The sequence below is a fragment of the Rhodotorula paludigena genome, assembly GCF_050403205.1.
Source record: "Rhodotorula paludigena JCM10292 DNA, Rt_paludigena_JCM10292v1_ctg63, whole genome shotgun sequence".
Taxonomy (NCBI): domain Eukaryota; kingdom Fungi; phylum Basidiomycota; class Microbotryomycetes; order Sporidiobolales; family Sporidiobolaceae; genus Rhodotorula; species Rhodotorula paludigena.
In genome coordinates, this window is record NW_027481395.1 from 1 (window position 1) to 21,759 (window position 21,759).

The following is a 21,759-nucleotide window of genomic DNA, read 5'->3' on the forward strand; positions in this document are numbered from 1 at the left end:
GGCCAGGGGGTAGGGGGGGCGTTGGGGGGGGAAGGGTGGGGGGCGCGCGTTTTGGGGGGGGGGGGGGGGGGGCCCGGGGGGGGGGGGGGGGCGCCCCCCCCCCCCCCCCCCCCCCCGCGCGGGCGCGGGCGCCGGCGATCCCGAGCCCGACGGGCGCCGCGAACCCTTGGTCGGTGCGGGTGGGCGGGAGATGCGCGCCGGCGGAGGGCGCGCCCCACTCGCCCTGCTGCAGCTTGGGCGCGGCGGGCGCGACCGCACCGGGCTGTTGCGGCGCGCGAACGACGCCAGCAGCGGCGGCGGGGACGCGTGCCGAGCGGCCTGCCGCGCGAGGGACAGCAGCAGGAGCAGGGCCGGGGGCGCGCCCGATCGTGAGGCGCCCGATGCCCGTGCCCGTCGACGAAGGGGGCTGCTGCGCGGCCGCGGAGGGCTGCGACGAGGTCGAGTTGGCCGAGGCGGTGCGCGAGCGCGTGCTCGGCTTGTGCAGAGGAACGTTGAGCGATTCTTTCGAGGTGCGGTCGACGTGCGCCTGCGGTTCGGGTGGCCGTCATCGTCAGTACGACGTGAACAGACTGCATGGAGCGCGGCGCAGAGAGCAATTGCTCCTCCACACCGCGCGACGTAGAGAGACCGCGCCAAACGCACCCTGACACCCTGCCCCTGCGCGTTACTCACGTCCCCAAACGCCTTCCTCTGCGCACCCACCACCTGCTGCTGCTGCTGTTGCTGGAGCACGACCTTTCCCTGTGCCGGCCCCTGGGCAAGCGCCGGCTTACCCGCGAGGACGGCAGCCTTTCCCACCGGGCGCGGGACGGCGGCGGCGGCGTTCTCGTCCTGCTGCTGGCCGAGACGAACGGGGGCGCGCGAGGCGCGACGGGGGCGCGCGAGCTGGGTGTGCGGAGGCGAGCGAGGCGAGCGAGGTGGGGAGGATGAGTGAACCGAGACGGGTGGGACGAGCGGAGTCAGCTTGCGGGTCTCGGTGCGAGTGGGTGTGCGCAGTGCTGAGCAGGTGCTCGAGCTTCGCAACCCAGGGGATCGCTCCACGGGGGCGAGGGAGCGCGGGAGCGGTGCGAGTAGAAGTGTCGACGGACCTTTGGCTGGTTGGCTGCGCTCGACATGGCTGCCGGGTGCGGGGTCCTGGTGGGTCCTGCGCTGTCGCAGAGAGATGCACGCTCGAGCGAGAGGCACACGCGGCTCTGGAGCGGGGCGGGCGACGAGCGAGACGCCGAGCCAAACAACCTCGGACGCGGGTGCGAGGAGAGGGTGAGTCTCGCTGAGGCTGGGCGGGAGAGCGCTGGACGGGGTGCAGCTGCCGTCAGGGACTGCTCACGTAGGCTCTGGCTCGGCTCTGGGCGCGCAGGAAAGAGGCGCGGCGAGGGACGACAGACGCGAGGCGAGCGAGGCTCTCGCTTGCGCACAGCAAAACAACGACGCACACACCACCCGCATGCACTCGCTCGCGAGGCAGACGCGAGTCAGGGGAGCTCTGCAGAAGCTCACAGACACAAGCCGCAGACTAGCAACTCGCTTCCCGGGGCGAGTCGCCAACCTGTTCCTCCTCTCCCGCACCTCCCCCTGTCTCCCGGATGCCACTCGACACTCCGAGCAACCCGTGTGTACACCCGAAAGAGCCACCCAAAATCAGACATACTACGGCGCACAGACCCGTACTGAACCACGAGGGACGAACGAGAGGGAGAGAGAGAGACAGGGGGAGCCAAAGAGGGTATGCCCGAGCCGATGCTTCGAAGGAGAAAGGCGAAGGAGGGTATCCATGCGAGCGTGCGTACGATATGCTGCCATGCGAGTGAGGAAGACTGACGAGATAAGAGGGCGAGACGGGGCGGGCAGTAGCAGTCGGGAACAAGAGGGGTCGGAGACGATCGCCGCTCCCTCACAGGATCGTGCACCGTCTCCTCCGCCCCGTCCCCGTCCCCGTCCCACCCGCAAGTCCGCTCCCCTTCAGCCCGCCGCCGCCGCGCCGATGTCGCGGCGTCGCATGGTCGGCCTTGATCATCTGCCGCACGACGTCCTCAAAGATCTCGGTCACCTGCGAGGGAAGCAGCGTCAGACGGGGTTCACGAGCGAGCTGGACGCTGGAGCGGAAGAAGACGGTGGGATGAGGAGGAATGGACGACGGGGGGGCACGCACGTTGATTTCCTTTCGCGCGCTCGTCTCGTAGTACGGCACCTGCGCCAGCGCCGAATTACCAACCGTCAGCGCGCGCAACTTACACGGGCACGACAGGGAGAGCGGAGGCCCGGCGCGACGCACCCCGCCCCAGGAGCGCGACAGCTGCACGGCCGCGTCGCGCGCGACCTGCCGCTCGTGCACGAGGTCGAGCTTGTTGCCGACGAGGACGATCGGCGTGCGCTGCGTCTGCGTCGCTCACACGTGCGCCTCCCAATGCATCAGCGCGTGCTCGCAGGTAGGGAGGGGCGAGCTAGCGGCGGAAGGCAGGGAGAAGGGCCGGGAGACGCACGGCGCCGACGGGCAGGCTCGCCTCCTTGATGCGCTGGATCTGCTCGCGGATCGAGTGCAGCTCGCCGAGGCTCTCGGACGCGGTGAGGCTGAAGACGAGGAGGAACCCGTCGCCCGAACGCATGTAGAGCGTCGAGAGCGACATGAACTGCGCGCGAGGCGGTCGGGCGAGTGGGGCGTGGCGTCGCGGTTGCGAGATGCAGGTGGAGGCGCGGGCAGAGAAGGAACGACGAACCGGACGCGTCAGCGCCCGGCGGTCCTCGGGCGAACGCGCCAGAAGGGAACAAGCGCACCTGCTCTGTCCCGGCCGTGTCGAGCACTTCCAGCGCAACCGTGATGCCGTCGACCGTGAGGTTCCTCCGGTAGCTGTCCTCGATGGTCGGGTCGTACTGTGCGTGGCAACGGAAACCGGGACTGTCAGCAGATCAGCCACGACAGGGCAGCCGCACATCAAGACATCTAAGGCCCATCTGCGCGGCGCCAGAGTTCGTGCGAGGGCCGCACCTTTTCGACAAACATGCTGTGCACGAAGCGCACGGTGAGTGCGCTCTTGCCCTGTTCACCACGCAGCAGTGTCCCTGTCAGTTGCGGCGAGACGAGGGAAGGGAGGAGGTGGGACGAGACGCACGACGCCGCCTCCGCCCATGACGACGACCTTGTACTCTGGCCTGCATGGCGGTGCGATGGAAGTGTCAGCACGAGAGTGCGGCTCTGTGCAGTGCGCTGCTCAGAGACGACGACGAGCCGACGAGCCGGTGCGGGCCGCGCGGAACAAAAGGGGGTGCGAAGGGGGGGCGGTGCTGGGTCGTGCGAGGGGCGTTGGTGCAGCGTGACGGCTGCGAGGGGCCCTTGAAGGTGTCGTGCAGCTGTACAGCACCTGCAAAGGGGGGCTTGCGGGAGCGCAGTGGGCGCGTCGAGTGGCCCCCACATGGTTGCTCGTGCGAGGCGTAGAGCGCCGTGTCTCGTGCCTATGCGGCTGGTGGGCTGCTCGGATCGCCCTTGTGGAGACACTTCAGGGAATGTCGGGTGTCGCACGGGATGCAGGAGGGCAGTGCAGGCGAGCGAGACGGGGACGATTGCCTGGTGAAGGGGGCGAAGAAGGAAGGCTCACAGGGGCATGGCGGGTGCGGGTCGACGGGCGGAGGTCGAGAGTAGTCCAGTGGCTGGCTCGGTGTGGACCAGGCTGCAGCAAGAGCAGGAGAAAGAGCGAGACGAGGTTGGTCGACGCACGAACGAGCAGGAGCACCTTTGCCCTCGAGCCACTCAGTCGCACGCACGCGAGCACGAGAGCAGCCGCACACTTGCACAGACGCACGCACACCCTGCTGCCCATCCCACTCGGACCGCCCGATCCCTCCCTCTCCCCCTCCCCTCCCTCTCGTCGTCGTCCTCGTCCTTGTCGTCCCCACCTCGCCCCACTCTCCCACCCGCACAGCCATGGCCTCGCTCAAGTCGCTCATGCAGGCCAAAAAGGCCTCGACCACCTCGCAGCGCATCACCGCCCCCTTTGCCGACTACTCGCGCCGCACCAACGCCCTCTCGTGCTCCCTCTGCCAGCTCCCCGTAAAGCACGAGAGCCTCTGGGGCGCTCACACCCAGTCCAAGGTACGCCTCTCCTCTCCTGCCCTCACTCGGGCGCGCGGCTCACTGACAAGCGCGTGCCACCGCAGGGCCACCGGGTCGCCGTCCAGCGCTTCGAAGCCGAGCAACAACAAGCCGCCGCGCAGGCCAAAAAGCGCAAGCTCGACTCGCCCGACGACGCGCCCTCCAAGCGCGCACGCGACGACGACCCGCCGCAGGAGGGCGCACTCCCCGCCGGCTTCTTTGCCAACCCCTCCGAGGCACCTGCTCCGCGCGCGCCTTCACCCGCACCTGCGCCCGTAGCAGCAGCAGCAGCAGGAGGAGGGAGCGGCGCTACCACCACCGCCGCGGCAGCAGCAGCCGACGACCCCGACTGGGCCGCGTTCGAGGCCTTCCTCGCCGACGACTCGACTCCCGCGCCCTTGCCCGGCTCTTCCTCCTCTGCTCCGGCTCCTGCGACGGGCCGCAAGACGGCCTCGGCGACGATCCGCGCGCAGCCCGTCCGGTTCGAGTTTGGCGCGCCGGTCGTCGCTGCCGAGGGCGAAGAGGTGCCCGAAGGGGGAGAGGAAGAGGAGGAAGAGAAGGAGCAGGAGACGGAGGAGGAGAAGGCAGAGAGGGAGGCGAGGGAGGAGAGGGAGGAGATGATGGCCCGCCTCGAGGAGGAGGAGCGCGAGCAGAAAGAGGCAGACGAGAAGGTCACGGTGCGTCTCTCTCTCTCTCTCTCTCTTCCGTCTGCTCGTCCAGAGTCGGACACTGACGAGGTTCTGGCGGACACGCAGGTGCTCAAGCGGCGACTCGAGGCGATCCGCGCCGCGCGGCAGAAGAAGGCAGCACCAGCGTCGTAGCGCGTCTTCTGCACATCGTTCTGACCCCATTTCGACGCGTACTCGAGGTCCTCTTTGAACGAGACGAGAGCGAGCGAGCGAGCGAGTGGGAACGGTTCTACGTTCCAGATGGACAAGCGCGATTCCGAAGGACGAGGCTACAACAGGGGATCGAGAATTCTCTTTGAGCGGAGGGGAAAAAGCGAGAGCGACTTTGCGGGGGACGGCAACTTCGAGGTGCTGTCCCGCTCAGCGGAGTGCGCGTGTATGTGTATCGGGTTCGAACGGACGCGGGAAGGGAGGGGGGGGAGGGGTATCGACATGTACAGACGGGAATGAGGGGACGCTGGCGCGCTCGACAAAGGTTGCCACTGTCGGCTCGTAGACAAAATTCGAACAAACGAATGAAGCGGAGTCGAGGGTACGAGACTGTCTAATGCGGTGGGAGTGACGCCGGCGTCGTCAAAGGAAAGTCGAACGTCGCGAGCTTATGCTCGGGACTCGTCGGGGGCGAGCTGCACCCATCACGCGCAAGTCGGTCAGTTCCGCACGTCCCTAGGCGGAGAGAAAGACGGTGGCGAACGCACGCAGTCATGCCCGTCATGATCGACCCGAGGGCCCTCAGGTCCTCGCTCAGCGGCCTCTCGCCCGCCTGGTGCTGCTGCTGTACGCCGAGCAGCCCCTCGGGCGCGCCGGCAAACATCGTCGGCGCCGAGTGCAGCTCGACGGGCGCGTCGCGCAGGCTCGAAGGCGAACCCAGCTCGCCCCCGTCGTACGCGAGCGACGTGTCGGGCTCGGGCTCGACGACCATAGGCGGCGGTGCTGGTGGTGCGAGCGCCGACGAAGCGGATGCAGGCGGCTGAGGCTCGCTCGCAGGCTCCTCAGCGAGCACCTCGAGCTTGTCGCCCTCCTGCGCCTCCTCCTCCTCCTCTTTCTCCGCACCCCTCTCCTTCCTCCTCCTTTGGTCCTCGACGCCCGCGCCGCCAAACTCGAGATCAAAGTCGATCTCGTGCATCTGGCTCAGGAGCTGGTCAATGTCGGCGCTCAGGCGGTGCTTGGCCGCTCCCGCCCCGGAAGGCGTGCGCGCCGACCCGCCCGGCGTCGCGAGCTGCCACGCCGCGGGCGTCACGGGCGCCGAGGCCGGGTAGCGCGGCGTCGCGGAGACGGGGCGGGCCGAGATGGAGGACGGAGGAGGCGGGGCGCGCGGCGTAGCGGGCGCCGCGGCGAGGGGCGCGTAGGACGAAGGCGCGAAGGACGGGGCGGTAGGCGAGAGCGTGGGCGGCGTGTGCGAATAGCCGGCTGCAGACGCAGACGAGGGGAAGGGTGGCGGAGGCGGGAACGTGTCCGGGCTCGGCAGCGCGGCAGCAGCTGTTGCTGCCGGGTCGGTTTCGGCCGCGACAGGCGGCGGCGCAGCAAAGTCGTCCTGCACCAGGGCCGGCTGCTCGTGCTGCTGCTCCTGCGCAGAGAAGAAGCCCATCGGCGGCAGCGTCGGGACAGCCGACGAGCTTGCCGAGTGCGCGTTCGCAGCGAGCTGTGCCGGGAACGGCGGGAACGACGGCAAGCCCGGGTCGGACGCGGCGCCGGCCGAGAGCGACGGGCGACGCGGCCGCATCGACCCGGCGTACTGCTCCGACGCGACGTCGAGCGAAGCCTTGCGCGGCGGGAGCGCGGGCGGGTCGAGCGGGAGGGGCGTGACTTCGCCATTGAGCATGCCAGGCGTCGGCGGGTCGGGCGATGTGGCTGTGTGCACGCAACAGTCAGCAGCGCGTCAGAATGCGAGCACAGAGAGCGGAACGCACAGTCACCACGGCGGAAGAAGCTCTTCTTGTCCGACTTAGAGAACTTGCCGAAGAAGGCGCCCAGCGGGCTCTTCGCTCCGGTGCTCGGCACCTCGTCCGCGCTGGTCGAGGCGACCGGTGGCGGCGGTGCCTCGGTCGAGACAGGCGGCGGTGCCGGCGCCTTGCCCGCGTCGATGCTCTTGTGGCGACCCCACTTGCCCGAGCGCAGCGATTTCAGCGGATTGGGCGAGCGCGGCGGCGGAGGTGGGAAGTCGTCTGCCTGCGCAGGTGGTAGAGGCGGGGGCGGAGCGTGCTGCGCGAACGGCATCGGAGGGAGCGGCGGGGACGGCGGGAGGGAAGTGGCCGTGGGCCAGGACGGGCTTGCCGACGGAACAGGCGGGAGCGGCTCTTCGACCGTGTCGGGCGATGTTGAGAACGCGGCGACGCTGCCAGGCATGGGCGATGGCGGAAGTTCGACGAGATGCGGCTGGAGCTGCGATCTGCTCGCCGGCTTGTGCAGCGAAGATGAGCGAGGAATGCGCACGGGTTCCGGTGCCGGCCCTGACAACTCCTCGGTGACTGGTGCGGGTGCAGCTTCGGCGCTCGGTGCAGCGAGATCGGGTGCACCTTCGGAGAACGAGCCGAGCGCGCGATAGCGGAAGGTTGGGCGGCTCGCCAGGAGCGAGGGAGCTGTCGGCGCCTGAGTCGCCGCGGCTTCTGCTGCGGACGCGGGTGCGGAAGCAGGCTCCACCTCGACGTCGCGCGAGGACGACCGAGGCGGCAGACTAGGCTGGATCGCATCGGGCGCGGGTGCCGCGACCGGCTCGACTGGTGCGGACTCGCTCGCCTCTTCGAGGATCGTGGCCGGCGAGTTGGGCATGCGCGAGCGGGCGCTGGCACGCGGAGACAAATCGGCGAGAGCGCGCTCGAGGTCGTCGAGGTTCTCCATCAGGCCCGAAGTTGACGAGCGCTGGCTGTCGGTTGCGAGCGGCGCGATAGACGAGAGCGACGACGAGGTTGACATGGTCGGGTCGACGACAGGCGGCACGTTCGTCCACCCTTGCCGTTGCTTACGCTGCGGGACGAATTCGGGTGACATGGACGCGATTGTCGAAGGCGGGCGGACCGTGAAGTTGACCGTGCTAATCGAGGTGTGCGTCGAGTGCGAGGGGAGGAAAGGCGACGTGCGGGCAGCAGGGGCGCCGTCCTCGCGCTCGCCAGCGTCGTCGTCGTGCGAAGAAGGCGGGAAAACGCCCGTGTCCTCGGCGGCATCGCTGGAACCGCCTAGACGAATAGGCGAAGCGAGGTTGGGCTGGCTCGATGCGCCAGAGCTCAGCATGGCAGCGACATCGCGCACATCGTCTTGCGGCGGTGGCAGACCCTGCTCGTCGAGCGTCTCGTCCTCAGGTCGGCGCTCGAGCACGCCAGGCGCAGCGGTGCCCTCGAGCTCAGAGACGTTGCGCGTGCCGGTGATGCCTAGCCCGGTCGTCTCGATCGCGTCGCGCTCTTCCACCCGCGCGAGCGAGTCGTCGTCGGCAATGGAGCGCCAGGTCGCCTCATCCGACTGGAAGACATCGCCGAGCGGGTCCTTCTCCAGCGATGCAACCGAACTGCGAATGTCGGCGGCCCCGACTTCGCTCGCGGCGCCATATCGCGAGCTGTCGTCGTCCGAATCAGACTCGCTCGGGGTATACTCGGCAGACTTGACCGCCTCGTGCTGCTCCGCGTCGCCATCGCCAAGCGGCGCGTACCCGCCGGTCTCGATTTCACGCCCATCATGGTCCATGAGCGGCGTGTCGTCCGTCGCACGATCGCTAGACGACTCGCGCTTGCCGGACGAGGCGTTTGAAGCGGGCCGAGAGGGGAAGGAGCTGGGCGCGCGCGAGAGGGTTGGGCGCGAGACGTCGATCGATGCGGCCGACTCGGCGTCGTCCTGCTGCTCGATGTCCACAGCCTCCTTGTCAACTATGGAAGAGTCGGCTGGGCGATCGAGCACGTCTTGCTCGCTCGAAGGGGCGAGCTCGAGTGCATCGGCCGGAACGGGCGTCCGCTCGAGCTCGAGCTCGAGCTCGTCCTCCTCAGCCCCGTCAATCGAGCGCGTCGCCGGCGAGCCGCCGTGCGAGCTGTGACCCGCCATAGCGGCGAGCGAGTAGCTCGACTGGCCGGCAACGAGTCCGTTCAGGCCATGCGGCGGCGAAGAGAGTGACTCCTCGTGGTTGACATCGAGGTCTGCAAGTGCGCGCGGCGCGGCGTATGGCGTTGCCTCCTGCGCGTTGTAGTCTGCCTTGGACGTTGCCGAGAGCTCGGGAAGCTGCTGCGAGATGGTCTCGTCGGCCTCGAAGCCGAGACCACGGACACCTTGCGGTTGCGGCGTCCTCGAGCCGGCTGCAACGAGGCTGGGAAGGTGCAGCTCCTGCTTGGCGGCGGCGAGATGTGCTGGAAGGTCGTTTGGTGCGGGAGTCGGGATGGCGGGTGTGGAGACGGACGACGTGCCGCCGCTGCTCTGCGAGGCGCTTGCGAGCCACGCCTCGTACCACTTGCCCTGCCGGCCCCCAGCATGGATGTCGAACTCGACCTTGCCGACGACGACGGAGGCACCGTAGGCAGGGAGGATGGACGAGCCGGCCATCGATGGCGCGAAGAGCGACGGCGCGAAGCGGGACGAACCGTACGACGTTGCGCGGAGGTTCGAGCCGGCGGAGACGCCGGCATAGGACGAAGCGCGCGGGCCGGACGAGAGGCGGTGCGAGGAGGAACGCATCGAGTGACGCGACGAGTGGCGGTTGTGCAGAGCGGGTGCCGAGTTGGGCAAGGACGTGAAGCGCTTCGCGCCTGCGGCCGGAGACGAGCCGGCGGACGGAGGCGGGCCGCGTCCGATGCCGGCGCGTGCAATGGCCGACGCTCGCTGGGCGCCCTGCGTTTGCGCCTTGCCGCCAAACCTGCCCGCGCCCGTCGCGGTCGAGTAGACCGATCCATCCCCGCTCGCGCCCGCATCGCTCGACTGGCTCACGCCCTCGTTCTCGTCTGAGAGGAGACCGCCGTCGCCTGCACTGTCGGACGCCATGCGCTGTCGCTGCTCGCGCGCGTGCTCGACGGGAATGGGCGGGACGGGCGGGGCGGACGGGCGGTACTCCTCGCCGTCGTACTCATCGTCGCCTTCGTCCTCCTCGCCGTTTAGCATGTCCCTATGCTGCTGCTGCTGCTGTAGGGAGAGCATCTCGCGCTCGGCTTCCTCCTCGGCAAAGAGCTGCGCCCAGAGGAGATTCCAGGCGCCTTCGCTAATGCGAGGACCGCCCTCGCCTGCAAAGCCCGCCGCTTGCGGCATAGGCTGTTGGGTTGCCGGATCGGTCGTCGAGAGGAGGTAGAGCATGAGGCCACCAGTAGAAGGCAGGCCATACTCGCGGGCGATTGCGGCGAGTTGCGACGAGAGGGTCGGGTAGAGGGGGACGAGAGTGCCGCGCCTGCGGGACTCAACGGGTCAGTCGCGGCTCGCAAGATCGTTGCACAAGTACAACGCACCGGAAGTGCTCCGGCGGTCCGTAGCCCGAGCATTGCGGGTTCGTACGAGGATGCGGCGGGTCGTGAGGAAGGTGTTCGGGCGGCACGACTGTGAGGAGGAAGCGCGAGCTGCTTCCGCCGAAATTGGGCGTGCCGTTCATGACGGGCGTGGCTGCACCGATGGCGAGAGACGGTACGGTCGCGGTCGTCGGGTTACTGCCGCTGCGAAAGGGCGAGCCGGAGCGACGGGCTGCGCTTGTGTACCCGAGAACGGCACGGCTGCTGATGGAGGTGGTCGAGTAAGAGGCGGGGAGTTTGCCGGAGCCGCGGCGAGAATGGGACAGGGTGTGGCCGTTCGACTGATGCTCGGCCGGAGAGAAGGGAGGGACGGGCGAGGCGAAGGGAGCGTCGGACGGCGCCTCGTAGCTCGTCAATCTCGATGAGCTAGCTCGTGCTGCTCCCCGATCCTCCTGCACGCCCTGCGACGTCCGCCTGCGCGCTTCGAAGCTGCGGTCGGGCGTTGCAGGCGCAGGCTCGGCTGAGCGCGGCGAGAAGACGTCGCTCGTACTGGGCGCGCTCGACCCAAATTCCGCGCCCTCGACAGCCTCCTTGCCACTGTAGTCCAACTCGGCAGGCTGCCCGAGGTCGAGCGGGAGCGGGACGAACCGTCCGGCTGCTGCGCGGTTCGCGGTCGGCGACGAACGCTCTGCCATGGGCGGCACGGGCGGCGAGACGGGGTCCATCTGCTGCATAGTACCCGTGTGCTGCCTCAAGCGCGGGTCCTGCGCTTCTCCGCAGGCGAAAAACGTGCAGAGGAAATCGTTTGCCCGGAGACGAGGTCCGGCTGGGGTGCGGGAGATGCAAGCGCGCCGGGACGTGTCTGAGCGTGTCTGTGCGGTCAGCAGAGGTTCTCCTGCCCTCTGGACCGTACACTGCGCGTGTCCGCAGCGAATTGGCGGAGAAAGACGCGGTCGACGCACACAGTCCCCTCGATCGCAGTGAGCGCGGGCGCAGCGGGGCGGATGCGGGCGAGCGGAGTCTGAGACGCCTCGTGGCTCTGCGTGCAGCACAGTGAGAGTGCGTACACTTGCGCTCAGCGTATGCGGTTGCGACCGCAATGAGAGGAAGTGCTTCCGTGCAGCCCGCCTTGGCTGTCCGTTCGAGGTTGCCCAGAGCCAGCGGCCGAAGTACCGAGAGCCGCGCGAGCCAAGAGGCACCCGCCGTTCCAAAGTTGCTCGACAGACGATCGAGCGATGCTTCTTCCCCCGACTTCTCCGCTCCTCCACTCCTCTCCCTCTTTTTCGCCCTCGCCCTCGTCCCTTTTCTCGCTGGTTCACGCTTTCCCCGTCCTGCCCGCTTGCAAAGGGCTGCGCAGCAGTGCCACGGGCGTGCGCATCGCAACTTGTTCTGTGCTGCGTGCCGCGCTTCTCCTCTTCTTCACATGCCACGATGCGGACCAGACTCGCAGAGGCCGCTGCTGCAGTCTCCTGTCTTTCTCCCGCAGCAACTCTCCGCCTGTGCGTCTCTCGCAGCCGCGCTGCCCGACCGAAGGCGCAGATGGCGACTGCGCTGGCTCGGGCGAGGAGAAAAAAGCACAACAAGACTCGGTCGTCCGCGGCGGACAGCCCGTCCTCGCTCGACGAAGTCCGGATCGGTCGAGCAGGAGCGGGCAGCGCGCGCGGAATGTGGTCCTTCGCTCGGGGTGCGAGTCCGAGGCGCTCGCACGGGTCGCGACGCGTCGAGGCAGGCACGAGGGTCCTTCGCTTCCTTTCTGCGCCGCTCTTTCGCATCTGCGCAGGCAGGCAGTAGTCTGAGCGTCATTTTGACAGTCAGCAACGTGGGACTCGCGCCCCTTGTAGGCCAAACAAAGTGGTCCTTCAAGTTGTTCTGGCTCTATTTAACTGTGTTATCGCGAACCGCGCTAGTCGTCCGCGCTGTGCAGCACTAGAAGACCGTCGAAGGCATGCATTCTGGATTCGTTGCGTCGCACTTGCCCGCGAAAAAGCAGAGGGAGGTGAAAAAGTCAGGAGGCGCGGTTGAGCGTGATGATCGATGGGAATGCACGTCTAGGTCCTACAGAGACGCCCTACGCGGGCGAGAGAGACAACACGGAGAAAAGGAGCGTAAGGATGGGGATATTCGCTACATGTCGCTGAAGAACTCGCGGTCCGCCTACTGGGCGCCCAAAATCCCGACAACGTCGTCAAACGAGAGCTTGCCCTTGGTGTGCCCGCCGCCGAGTGGTGCACCGCGGCGGTGCTGACGAAGCGGCGCAACCCGGTCGATGTACTCGGCCTCGTCCGCCTCGGACTCGGACGAGTCGCTCGCGCACAGCTCGAGCATCCGCAGCCCAACGTCCGCGCCCGCGCCTGCGCCCCGCTGCGTCGGCGAATCGTCGTCCTGCCCGGGGCCAGGCGAGTACGGGAACGGCCCGGCCGCGCGAGGCGTCGAGTGCAGCCCGTCGGGCGAGCAGGACGACGAGGCTGAAAGACCGTACGGGTGCTGCGTCGGCGTGCGGAGCTTGTCGTTCGCGAGCGGCGTCGTCGCGAGATACGAGGCGTAGATGTCGCCCGCCGTGGCGCCCATGTGGGCGTTCGGCGTGCAAGGGCGGAGAGGCGGGGCGAGGGCGTGCGAGGAAGAGGTCGGGAAGGTGGCGTCGTCCGGCGAGGCGGGCTCGACGATCCAGGGCGAAGGGGGTGCGGTAGAGAAAGAAGGCGAAATCGGCGAAGGTGCGGCGGAGGAGGCGAGCGAAGAAATCGACGAAGAAAGCGAGGGCGTCCGGCGCGAAGATGTCCTCGGCGGCGGCGCATATGCGTGCTGCTGCCGTTCGCGCCCGACGTCACTCTGCTGAGGGTGCTGGAATTTGCGGAGAGAGTGCTGAATCTTGCGCTCCTCCTCCTCGAACGCCTGCGCGGCAGCGCGCTCGCGCTCCTTGGCCGCCTTGCGTTCGCGTTCCTCCCTGCGCGCTGCGCGCTCCTTCTCGCGCTGCCTGCGCGCCTCCTCGCGCTCGACGCGGCGGTAGTGGCTCTCGCCGCCGCTCAAGCGCCCGCTGCTCCCGCTCGCGCTGCTGCTGCGCCAGCTCGCTGCGTCGCTCGAGCTGGCCTGCCCGGCGTCCTCTGCGCCGCTCGACCCGCCGCACAGCGCGTTGAGCGCGTCGGCTTGTGCGCATGCGCGCGAGCAGTAGATCGAGTCCTCCTCGGGGAGCGCGCCGCAGAAACAGCGGTCGAGCGAGGATGACGAGGCGGACGCGAGGGCGGAGAGAAGCGACATGTGCGAGGGGCGCGGGCGGGCGGGCTCGTCAGCATGCTGGTGAGAAGGCGCGAGAGAGGCGGGCGGCGAGAGGGAGGACGAGATGGAGAGGTTGCCGAACGCGCCGAGCGGGTGCTGGTGCGCCGCGACCACAGACGCCGACGAGCGGTATCGCGTGCGTTCGCGCATCCTCACGGCCGCGTCGACGTCCGAGTCGTTCGCCATGTCGCTCAGGAAGCGCGGCGGCGAGTCTACGTTTGTGATCGAGCGACGCGTCGAGGCGGCGAGGTCGTCGTACAGATCGTCGAGAACGCTCTGGCCTGCGTCCGAGTAGCAGTCCTCGTCGTCGTAGCCGCAGTCGTCGCTGCTGGACGCCACGCTCGTGTAGCTCGTTGACGCGACGGAGCGAGAAGTCGCGCTCGAGTAGCCTCGCCCGCGCGACGATGCCGAGTGCGACGCAGAAGAGGCGCTCGAGGTGGACGGCTGGGGCTGATGGTACTGCGCGAGCGACTCGTTGCGCGCAGGGAGCGTGAATGCAGGCTGGAGGCCGGACGTCGAGTGATGGTCGCGGTCGCGTGCCGGTACGCGCGAGGGAAAAGCAAAAGCGGCGGGCGAGCGAGGCTGAGGGTGGTGCAGCGTCATGCCCTGAGCGTCAAGGTCCAGTCGCAGCTGGGCAGAAGCGGGAAAAAGAAAGGGGGTGAGCGGGACGAGACGAGATCGAGGGGTCGGAGAGGCGCAGCGCACCTCGCGGAGACGCAGGTGCTTGGTCGAGATCAAAAGTCACCGCCGGTGGAGCGTGCCGAGCCGTTGACCTTCGTCGAGGCGCGACGCGCGGAGACGCGACTCGGTGCGTTCTTCAAACGATGAGCAGCGAAAAGAGCAGGTGCAAGGCAAGAGAGGTCGCCCGGCAACCACAGCAGCACACGGGAGCGCCGGTGTCCTGGCGCACACCCGTGTGTTGGTACATGACAGGGGATCGCCTTCAGGAGGACAGCCGCCCGAGACAGGGCGCTCCCGCCGGTCGAAACAGGAAAGTCCGGCGTCATCTCCGTCGGTTGCCGTGCTTCTCGTCGCCCGAGACCACCTTGCTTGATTGCGCCTTGCCTGCTCCTGGGCAAGTCGGGCCGGGAGAGACAGCGGCAGGACTCCCAGGCAGGCTCTCGAACAGCATGACCCGCTCGTAGTGGCTCTGCGTGGTGCTCCCGGCTGCCATGCGAGTCTGCAGGGGCGGGACAATCGAGCACGCGCATCTTGCGCAGCGACCGTCCCTCGCGGAAGATGGCAACAAACGACGACGCGCGCAGCAGATCCCCGAACACACCAAAAAAAAAAATCGCACTCGGTCCCGTCTGCACCCATTTCTGCGCGCCTCGTCTTGCCCGAAGCCGCCAGGTCCCCGTGCGTCTGCGACATGATGGCGAGCCGAATGAGGCAAAGAAGCCGAGGAGCGAACACGGACAGGGAGACAGAGGTGCGCGCAGAGGCAAGTCGGGCAAGCTGCGGTCCATGACTTGCACGATGAACGACCGAATGATGTCTGCCGAGCAATGGGCGATTTGCGCAAGCGCGACAAGACCTGGAAATGGGCGAGACCGAAGTTCGGGATGGGATGCGTGCACGCTTGTTGCTTCAGCAGATCCTGAGCACTCGACGACATCATTGAGTCCGCTTGCTACCGTAGACCGAAAGGGTTGCAACGGGAACGTGGAGGACGCGGAATACGGGCGGGAAGGCCCTGTGTCGTCCACGCTTGTCCGCGCGCTCTGCACACGTTGCCAACTCCTGATCGACGCCAGGGTGCGCTGGATAGCCGCCGAGAAGCAGCAAGGTACTGCAAGGCAAGCTCGTCGACAGAAGAAGCACGTCACCGTTCGGGGGAAAGCGCTCGACCGAGGAAATGCACACCACTCTGCAAGTACGACGCCGAGTCATCGAGCGCCTCGCCGTCTAGTCAACCGTCCAGTGCTCCATCTTGAACGTGTCGCCGCTGCACTTGCGCGTGAAGCGCGTCTCCTTCTTCTCGTCCACCACGACCGCCGTGACGATCTCGGACGGCGGTCCAAGGCTGGCGAGGAGCGCAGCGAGCGTGTGCGACCACTCGTCGAGGTGCGCCAGCGACGGGCAGCCGGTGATGGGCTTGTCCATGTATTGGAAAACAGCGTACCGCTGGTCTTCCGCCGGAGCGAACTTGTGACGCCAACGAACGAGCGAGCACTCGGAGACATGAAGATGTGCGAGGTGCGGAAACATGCCGAGTAGACGACGAAGGCCGGCAAGCTGCCAGATGCGTAAGCTAGTAAGCCTCAGCAAGCACTAACGGGATCAGCGAGGGTCCTTTACTTCGGCATCGCGGTCAAACGGCCCCGGTGGGTGGGAGATGGTGAGCGAAAGCGCTTGAAGCGACGGCAGAGTAGGTGATGCGCGCAGGAGGTCTTGATGAAGGAGGGAAAACTTTGGTGCAGCATCGAGGGAGAGGTGCTGTAGGCGGGTACCAGCGAGAAGGCTGAGCAGCTCGACAAGGTCGGCAGAAGCGGAAGCGGTGCCCCATCTGTAGAGCACGTTGGTGTCGAGGGTGAGGCGCCGCAGCCTGAGCGTGTGCGGCTCGACCTGCGCAGTTAACGAGTCAGAGAGGCGCTTTAGAGACGTTGGTGGCACGGACCTGGGCCAGAATGCGGCGCAGAGAATGCGGTGCGTCAAACGGAACCAGGTCCCACCGTTCCGGGGCGTAAATGACGAGTCTCTCGACATCCTACGGCAAACGCAACTGTGCCAACGAGACTTGGCGCACCGCGGCAATGTCCGAAGTGTATCTGATCGCGAGAAAGCTGACGCAGAGGGAGTGGACGCGACTTGGCAGCCGAGTGTAGAGCCTTTCGCTCCATAAAACGGCCGGCGCGTCCAGATACTCGAGATGCGGAAGCTCGTCGAGCGTGAAGGTCTCATCAACAGTGAGGGAGAGTGCGCCTTGGCCGTGCAGCGAGAGGCGGCGGAGACTCGGCAGTGCACGTAGCGCGGTGCAGATGTCCCAATTCTCCTCGGTGCGGCCGAAATCGATGTGCAGGTGGGTGAGCCGAGGAAAGTAGGCACCGAGGGCTAGCTGGACGTGCTGCTGCGATGGCGCATGCAAGACTCGGTAGAAGAGCACGTTGCCGTGGAACTGCCTGAGCCTGAAGAGGCAGGCGAGGTGCGCGTCCGAACTCTTCCAACCAGCGTGCACGCGGCTCGTCCAGGAGGGCAACGCGAGACGGCGGATCCGTTTCGACACCAGAAGGTAGTCGAAGGATGGCCCGGTAGGCTCGAGACCTTTGAGCGGATCGATCGTCTCGAAATGACCGCCGTACAGGAGCTGGAAGATGTGACAGATGAGCTCGTCGGGAAGGCTGAGAAGCGAGGTGGCCGGGTGGGCTGCGAACGGAACGATCAGTCGGGCGTCGCGGGTGGTACTGGAAGCTCAAGAAACGCACTCGGCTGCCCTAGCACGGCATCGTGCTGCATCTGGATGCTGCCTGTCGTCATCAGGCGAAGAGCGGAAGGAGGAGCAGGAGAAAGCGCGACGAGCGATTCGAGCGGCGAGACCTGTCCCTGGCGTGACTCGGAGGCTCTGCGTCACTGCAGACAGTCTCAGCACGAGTCTGCGCTGGGTTGGACCGGGACACGGTGAGCGTGAGGCGGTGCATTTCGGGTTCATCGCCAGCAAGACGCTTCGGTCGCACTCGAGCGCCGTGCAGACAGCTAGCTGATGCTCTCGAGACTCGGCTTCCTCTGGCTTGCCGCTCGACGCTTCCTCGGCTGCGACCCAACACGCTCTCCTCGTCGTTGTCCGCCAACATGTCCTCCGAGGTGCACCCGCCTGCAGATGCGGACGAGCAGATCGCACAGCTGTTACAGCGCTCGGCCGAGCTCGATGCGACCCTCCCGCCGATCTACACGTGGGACGAGCTGTGCGACATCATCGCCGCCGTGTGCGTCGCACCGTCTCTCCACCGCTCACCGCCTGCCGAGACGCTGACCACAGTCGCACTGGAGACGGCTCGAGCGCCTCGACCGCCATCCGAACCTCGAAGCCTTCTACCGCGGCGAGTTCATGACACTCATTCGCAAACTGTACGGAACGAGCGAGGCGTACCTGCGCAAGCAGCTCGGCTGGCCGAGGCCTGACCCGCGAGAGGAGGGAAGGAAGGCGTACTGGGAGAAGGAGGACGTGACCGTCGTCAGGAGGAACGATCTGCCGTACGGAGTTCCGAAGGATGTCATGTACGCTCCGTTTCCTCCGCTACCGCATGCCGCCGTCAGTTTTCTGACCTTTTTGCGTTTTCGCGCAGTCACTACGTCGTTTGGGTCAACCTCCCGCTGTTCCACCCGCACCTGTGCACGCCCGCCGTCTCGGCCCTCTCGACCCCTCTCGCCTCGAGCAGCGGGACCGCGACTCCCTCGGGCCCTTCGCACGCCAACCCGCTCGCGCAGCCGACGAGCGCGTCCACACTCGCGTCGAAGCTTACGGGCGGAGGCGCAGGAGCGAAGGGCAGGAGGCAACGGGTCGCGCCGACAAAGGGGACGTGGGACCACGTTTCGGAGAATGGGCTCGGGGGCCTGACAGGAGAGGCGGAGAGGCGCTGGAAGGCGCGGAGAACGGATGCAGAGATAGTAGAGGCAGGAAATGGACGAGGAGCAGGGGACGTGGACGACGGGCCAGAGAGGGAGATCAGGGCGTTTGTGAAGCGGAAATGGAGGGAGGACGAGGGATGGGAAACGGCATGGTGCGTCTCTACCCTTTCTCTCCTCACTCTCTGGGCATTGATCTCGCCTTGAACCACCCTTGCGGTCCAGAGCCTGACTTAGGGTAGGAAGAGACAGAACTGACGAGTCTTCTCTCCTTCTGCCGCCGCGACAAAACAGGTTTGCCAATCCGCCGTACCTGCAGAGCGTCCCCGGGCTGGCACACTTCCACGTCATGGCGCGCAAGGTGCCGCTAGAGGAGAAGGCATAGACAACGGGCGGGTTAGACGATGCATGTGTCGGAGAGGGCCCTCTTGGGGCCCTCGGTAGATGGACCTGGCAACTCTTGTCCTCTGAAAAGGCTTTAGTCGGCTCCAGTGTCAGTAGTCAACACTTTAACGAAACAGGAGCTTGCAGCAAGGGGAGGACTCGCACAAGTTGTTCGTGCCGAGACGCTGTGCGACGAAGGCGAAATTCCGCACACTGCACCGGTCGGCGCCGAGCAGGCTGCTCAGTTTGTCTGTGCTACTCTTGTGTTACGCTCGACACCACCGCAGCCCTCCCTACCGTCTGCAAGGGCTTGATCGCACTCCTCCCCCACCTCGTCCGCTCCACCCTCGCTTCTCTCGCAGGCACAGGCCGTGCGCTGCGCTGTCGCTGCGTGCGATGGACTGTCTCAAGGCTGTACAGGCCTACGTCGACAAGATCATCCAGGGCGTGCCCGGCATCAAGGTCCTCCTCCTCGACTCCGATACGGTGCGCTGCCCTCCTCTCCTCCTCTCGCAAATCTGCACAGACTGACAAGCGAAAGCCGCCACTGCAGACTCCTATCCTCTCGCTCGCGACCACCCAGAGCCACCTCCTCTCGCACGAAGTCTACCTCACCGACCGCATCGACAACCCGGCGCGACACTCGCTCCCCGCCGCGTCCGCTGCGTCTGCAGGTGCCGCGTACCCGCCGACAGCGAGCACGAGCCGCGGCATTGAGCGCCTGCCGCACCTCAAGTGTGTGTGCTTGCTCCGCCCGACGGACGAGAGCGTCGAGGCGTGCGCGAGGGAGTTGAGGGAGGGCAGGTTCGGAAGCTACTGGCTGTGTGCGTACCCCTCGACGACGATGTGCACGAAGCAGTGCGAGGGCTGACGCGAAGGGAACCTCAGACTTCACCAATGTGCTCAAGAAGAGCCAGATTGAGCGGTTAGCAGAGGCGGACGAGCATGAACTCGTCAGGGAGGTGCAGGTGCGTGTCCGCATTGAGTGACCAGCGTCGTGGAGTGTCACCAATGCTCACTCGGAAGCTGACATTGCGTCGGTTTACGCTTACAGGAGTACTTCTGCGACTACTCTCCGCTCACCTCGTCGCACTTCTCGCTCTCGATCATGCCCACGCCTCTCCACCCTACGCCGAACCAGCGCGTCATGCCTCTGTACGGCGACTCTCCCTCGACCTTCTCGTCCCACTCGCCCGCCCTCTCACGCCACCTCGAAGGCCTTACCTCGGTCCTCCTCTCGCTCAAGAAGCGCCCCATAGTCCGCTTTGAGCGCATGTCGCCTCTCGCGCGCAAGCTCGGCCAGGAGCTCGTGCACCAGATGAACCAGCAGCAGCCCGACCTGTGGGACTTTCGCAAGACGGCGACCGCGCCACTGCTCCTCATTCTCGACCGGAGGAACGACCCGGTCACGCCGCTCCTGACCCAGTGGACCTACCAGGCGATGGTGCACGAGCTACTGGGCATCACAAATGGGAGGGTCAGCTTGGCAGATGCGCCCGAAGTTCGCGACGAGCTAAAGGTGCGTTCATTCTCCTTCTCCTACCGGATTCTCGCTTATCCCAGGTGAGCTGCGCAGGAGATCGTCCTTTCACCAGAACAAGACCCGTTCTTTGCCGCCAATCTGTATGACAACTTTGGCGACCTCGGCGCGCACCTCTCGGCGTATGTGCAGGACTACTCGACCCGCTCGGCCAGCTCGGTTGCGAGCAAGATCGAGACCGTCGCAGACATGAAGCGGTGCGTGTCTCTCGCTGCGTCTTCTTTTCCTGGGTCGCATGGTCCAGGCGGCGCTGATGATTGAGGCTGAGTCCCGTACAGCTTCATCGACGAGTACCCCGAGTTCCGCAAGCTCGGCTCGAACGTGTCGAAGCACGTCGCGCTCGTCGGCGAGCTCTCGCGCCTCGTCAACGTCCGCCACCTGCTCCAGGTCTCGGAGCTCGAGCAGAGCTTGGCGAGCGTAGAGAGCCACGGGCCGGATCTGCGCGTGCGTCGAGCGGTGCCCGCTTAACTGGCTGCTCGGCAGATCTGCCAGTACAGGAAATGCTGCGACGGTCTTAGTGAGGAAACTCAGCTGACTCGCTGGCATTACTTTCGCCCGCAGGCCGTGCGCGAAGCCATCTCGGCGCCCGAGATTCCGCAAGAAGCCAAGCTGCGCCTCGCGATCCTGTACGCGCTGCGCTACCAGAAGGCGCCCGGGCAGCAGATCGCCGGCGTCGTCGACCTGCTCAAGCAGCAGGGCGTGCCCGAGGCCGAGGTGCGCCGTCTTCCCGACCGTGTCCTCACCTCCATCCCGCTCGCGAGCGAGACGCGCTGATGCAATGTTCGGACGCGCAGATGGTCAACATTATGCTGTCGTTCGCGGGCGCCGATCAGCGGCAGGATGACTTGTTTGGCAACGAGAACTTCTTTAGCAAGGGCAAGAGCGCGCTCAGGGGGCTCAAGGTGCGTCGCGTCGCTCACTGCTCGGCTCGCGCTCCCGGCAGAGTACAGTCCGCGCTGATACAACTTGATCCCTTCGCGACAGGGCGTAGAGAACGTCTACACGCAGCACACGCCACATCTGTCCGAGACGATCGACCTTCTCCTGCGTGGCCGGCTCAAGGAATCGAGCTACCCCTACGTGGAAGGGCAGAACGTCTCTCCGCACGGCATGTCACGGTACGTCCTTGCTGCCTTTCGCGCTCGCAAGAGCACTACCTGACGACGTACGTTCTCGCTCGTCGCAGCCCGCAGGACATCATCGTCTTCATCGTCGGCGGCACGACGTACGAGGAGGCCAAGGCTGTCGCGCAGCTCAATGCGCAGTTCGCGACGGGCCAGGGTCTCGCAGGGAGTGTAGGACCGGCGGGCCCTGTTGGAGCGGGGACGAGGATCTTGCTCGGGGGGACGTGCGTGCACAACTCGCGCAGGTGCGTCGAGCGAATCTCGGGTCTCCTCGTCTAAGTCGTCGCTGACGAGACTGGCTGGGTTCTCCTCTGTCGTCGAACACGCGCAGCTTCCTCGAGATGGTGCGCGACGCGGCCTTCTCTTTCGGCCCTTCATTCGCTGCGCCTCTCCCCGCCTCTTCTTTCTCCGCCTCTGCCCCGGCCTCCTCGCCAGCGTCTTCCTCCACCTCAGCAGCACAACCGCCGGCATCGTCTTCGCAGAACTTTGCGCTCAACCTTGGCCCTGTGTCGCTCAACGTGGGCGGGCAGGTGGGCAACTCGCTCGAGGCGGGCGTCGATGCCGCACGCGACGGGCTGCGAGACGTGTTTGGCAAGCTGCGTAGTCGAGTGGACGGCGTACGGCTGTGAACGTTGCGAGACTTTCGAGACGCGAGATCCGAGAGAGAGAGAGAGGGAATACAGAGTGAATAGAACTGAGC

The 21,759-nt window shown here is 66.4% G+C and overlaps 8 protein-coding genes across 8 annotated transcripts; 3 read left to right on the forward strand and 5 right to left on the reverse strand.

Annotated features, from left to right (window-relative positions):
- Positions 1-164: 164 nt before the first annotated feature.
- On the reverse strand, positions 165-1,115 carry JCM10292_003457 (uncharacterized protein; the record flags this gene model as incomplete). Its single annotated transcript, XM_076652018.1, has 3 exons — positions 165-526; positions 643-885; positions 1,089-1,115. Coding segments are annotated over 3 exons (632 nt in total), but the record flags the coding sequence as incomplete, so codon positions are not given.
- Positions 1,116-1,891: 776 nt separating this feature from the next.
- On the reverse strand, positions 1,892-3,598 carry JCM10292_003458 (uncharacterized protein; the record flags this gene model as incomplete). Its single annotated transcript, XM_076652019.1, has 8 exons — positions 1,892-2,047; positions 2,150-2,188; positions 2,273-2,377; positions 2,481-2,627; positions 2,773-2,868; positions 2,984-3,034; positions 3,108-3,147; positions 3,591-3,598. The coding sequence occupies 8 exons, from the start codon at positions 3,596-3,598 to the stop codon at positions 1,892-1,894; spliced, it is 642 nt and encodes a 213-aa protein (XP_076502401.1).
- Positions 3,599-3,916: 318 nt separating this feature from the next.
- Positions 3,917-4,905, forward strand: JCM10292_003459 (uncharacterized protein; the record flags this gene model as incomplete). Its single annotated transcript, XM_076652020.1, has 3 exons — positions 3,917-4,084; positions 4,150-4,761; positions 4,840-4,905. The coding sequence occupies 3 exons, from the start codon at positions 3,917-3,919 to the stop codon at positions 4,903-4,905; spliced, it is 846 nt and encodes a 281-aa protein (XP_076502402.1).
- A 412-nt stretch (positions 4,906-5,317) lies between these two features.
- Positions 5,318-10,912, reverse strand: JCM10292_003460 (uncharacterized protein; the record flags this gene model as incomplete). Its single annotated transcript, XM_076652021.1, has 4 exons — positions 5,318-5,399; positions 5,472-6,624; positions 6,684-10,123; positions 10,182-10,912. 4 exons carry the CDS (start codon positions 10,910-10,912, stop codon positions 5,318-5,320), a joined length of 5,406 nt encoding a protein of 1,801 aa, XP_076502403.1.
- A 1,420-nt stretch (positions 10,913-12,332) lies between these two features.
- On the reverse strand, positions 12,333-14,051 carry JCM10292_003461 (uncharacterized protein; the record flags this gene model as incomplete). The annotated part of the gene is made up of 1 exon (XM_076652022.1): positions 12,333-14,051. One exon carries the CDS (start codon positions 14,049-14,051, stop codon positions 12,333-12,335), a length of 1,719 nt encoding a protein of 572 aa, XP_076502404.1.
- A 1,305-nt stretch (positions 14,052-15,356) lies between these two features.
- On the reverse strand, positions 15,357-16,904 carry JCM10292_003462 (uncharacterized protein; the record flags this gene model as incomplete). Its single annotated transcript, XM_076652023.1, has 4 exons — positions 15,357-15,686; positions 15,750-16,016; positions 16,297-16,814; positions 16,874-16,904. 4 exons carry the CDS (start codon positions 16,902-16,904, stop codon positions 15,357-15,359), a joined length of 1,146 nt encoding a protein of 381 aa, XP_076502405.1.
- A 333-nt stretch (positions 16,905-17,237) lies between these two features.
- Positions 17,238-18,396, forward strand: JCM10292_003463 (uncharacterized protein; the record flags this gene model as incomplete). The annotated part of the gene is made up of 4 exons (XM_076652024.1): positions 17,238-17,371; positions 17,436-17,663; positions 17,732-18,166; positions 18,306-18,396. The coding sequence occupies 4 exons, from the start codon at positions 17,238-17,240 to the stop codon at positions 18,394-18,396; spliced, it is 888 nt and encodes a 295-aa protein (XP_076502406.1).
- Positions 18,397-18,791: 395 nt separating this feature from the next.
- Positions 18,792-21,688, forward strand: VPS45 (Vps45p; the record flags this gene model as incomplete). The annotated part of the gene is made up of 11 exons (XM_076652025.1): positions 18,792-18,881; positions 18,949-19,219; positions 19,284-19,363; positions 19,450-19,914; positions 19,972-20,132; positions 20,214-20,379; positions 20,497-20,649; positions 20,730-20,837; positions 20,920-21,053; positions 21,122-21,304; positions 21,391-21,688. The coding sequence occupies 11 exons, from the start codon at positions 18,792-18,794 to the stop codon at positions 21,686-21,688; spliced, it is 2,109 nt and encodes a 702-aa protein (XP_076502407.1).
- Between the last annotated feature and the right edge of the window lie 71 nt (positions 21,689-21,759).